The sequence below is a fragment of the Fonticula alba genome (genome assembly GCF_000388065.1).
Source record: "Fonticula alba strain ATCC 38817 unplaced genomic scaffold supercont2.8, whole genome shotgun sequence".
NCBI lineage: Eukaryota > Rotosphaerida > Fonticulaceae > Fonticula > Fonticula alba.
The window spans coordinates 313,467-314,590 of NW_009242978.1; the positions used below are offsets into that span (position 1 = coordinate 313,467).

Consider the following 1,124-nt stretch of genomic DNA (forward strand, 5'->3'; position numbering starts at 1 on the left):
GGGGGGGGGGGGGGAGAGGGGAGGTCACGCACAACTCCTTGTCCAGGAGGACGATCGATCCATCGCGCATCCGGAGCACGGCCTTCCCGGAGTCATCGAGAGCCAGCTCGGCGAGGGCCTGCGCATGCATGTCCAGCCGGAGACACCGGGCGGCGGGAGGGGCCCAAAACAGCAGGAGGTCAGATGCCATGGCGCGGAGGAGGAGACCAAGGCGCGGGGAGGAGGGTCAGGGGACAGGGGGAGATCGAGCGCACATTCATCTTGCCCACCTGGGCCTTGTCCACCAGGACAAAGCGCTCGGCCATGACCTGCTTGGAGATGTTGTTCCGCCGGCCGCGCGTGAGCCGCACAAGCATGTACACCGTCAACCCGACGGCCAGCATCTTGGTCTGTAGCTCGAAGGTCTCCACCTTGTGCAGGAGGCGCTCGTACTCGGCGCGCGAGACGAAGTCCCCGCCATCCGGAGGGACGACTGGCGCGCCGGAGCCGCCGGCCAACGTGCCGCCACCGGCGCTGGGGGTCTGCGACGCGGCGGCCGAGGCGCTTGCGGCCGCGGCCGCAAGCGCCGCCGACCGACGCCCCGAGTTAGCATCCGGTGGACTGGGCGGCGCGCTCCGCAGACCGGCCACAGGGTCGTCGGCCTTCTTCTCCTCCGGCAATAGCCAGGACCAGATCGACATGACAGGAGTAAAGGGGAGGGCGAGGGGGAGCGGGGGGAGGGGGCAAAGAGAGATGGAGAGAGGGGCGGGAAGCGGGTTTGACCGGGGTGAAAGGCGGCGGGGGAGGGGGGGGGGAGGGGGGGGATCGGGATGACAGCTGCCCAGGAGTTCGGGGGCGGGGGGTCGGGACGGATCGAGAAAAAAATATTCAGCCCGACCCACGTTCCCCGTGCGGGTGTCCGGCCGGGCGTGCATGTGGTGCCAACGAATTGGCCATCGTGCCCAGCCCGCCCGGCGCATTCGTGCGCCCGTGCGAGACGCGGGGGCGCTGGTCTCGAGGGCCCGGCTCTCCTCCGGAAGCACGGACGGGGGCGGGAGGCTCCTCCCCTCCGGTGGTCCCGCTTCTTGGGGCGGCCCCTGGGCGTGCTCCGCCCCCCTCCAGGTGTGGCATCCTCGCCCTCTCCC

At 70.6% G+C, this 1,124-nt stretch overlaps 1 protein-coding gene across 1 annotated transcript in view; it reads right to left on the reverse strand.

The window, feature by feature from the left end:
• The window catches only part of H696_04741 (hypothetical protein), a 5,363-nt gene extending 4,582 nt beyond the window's left edge, over window positions 1–781 (reverse strand). Inside the window, exons 1-2 of the mRNA XM_009498604.1 lie at window positions 255–781; window positions 33–118 (exon numbers count right to left, since the gene is read on the reverse strand). Of these exons, the coding sequence (XP_009496879.1) occupies window positions 33–118; window positions 255–680 (512 nt within the window). The 5' untranslated portion in view covers window positions 681–781. The remainder of the gene's footprint in view (window positions 1–32; window positions 119–254) is intronic.
• Window positions 782–1,124: the final 343 nt, after the last annotated feature.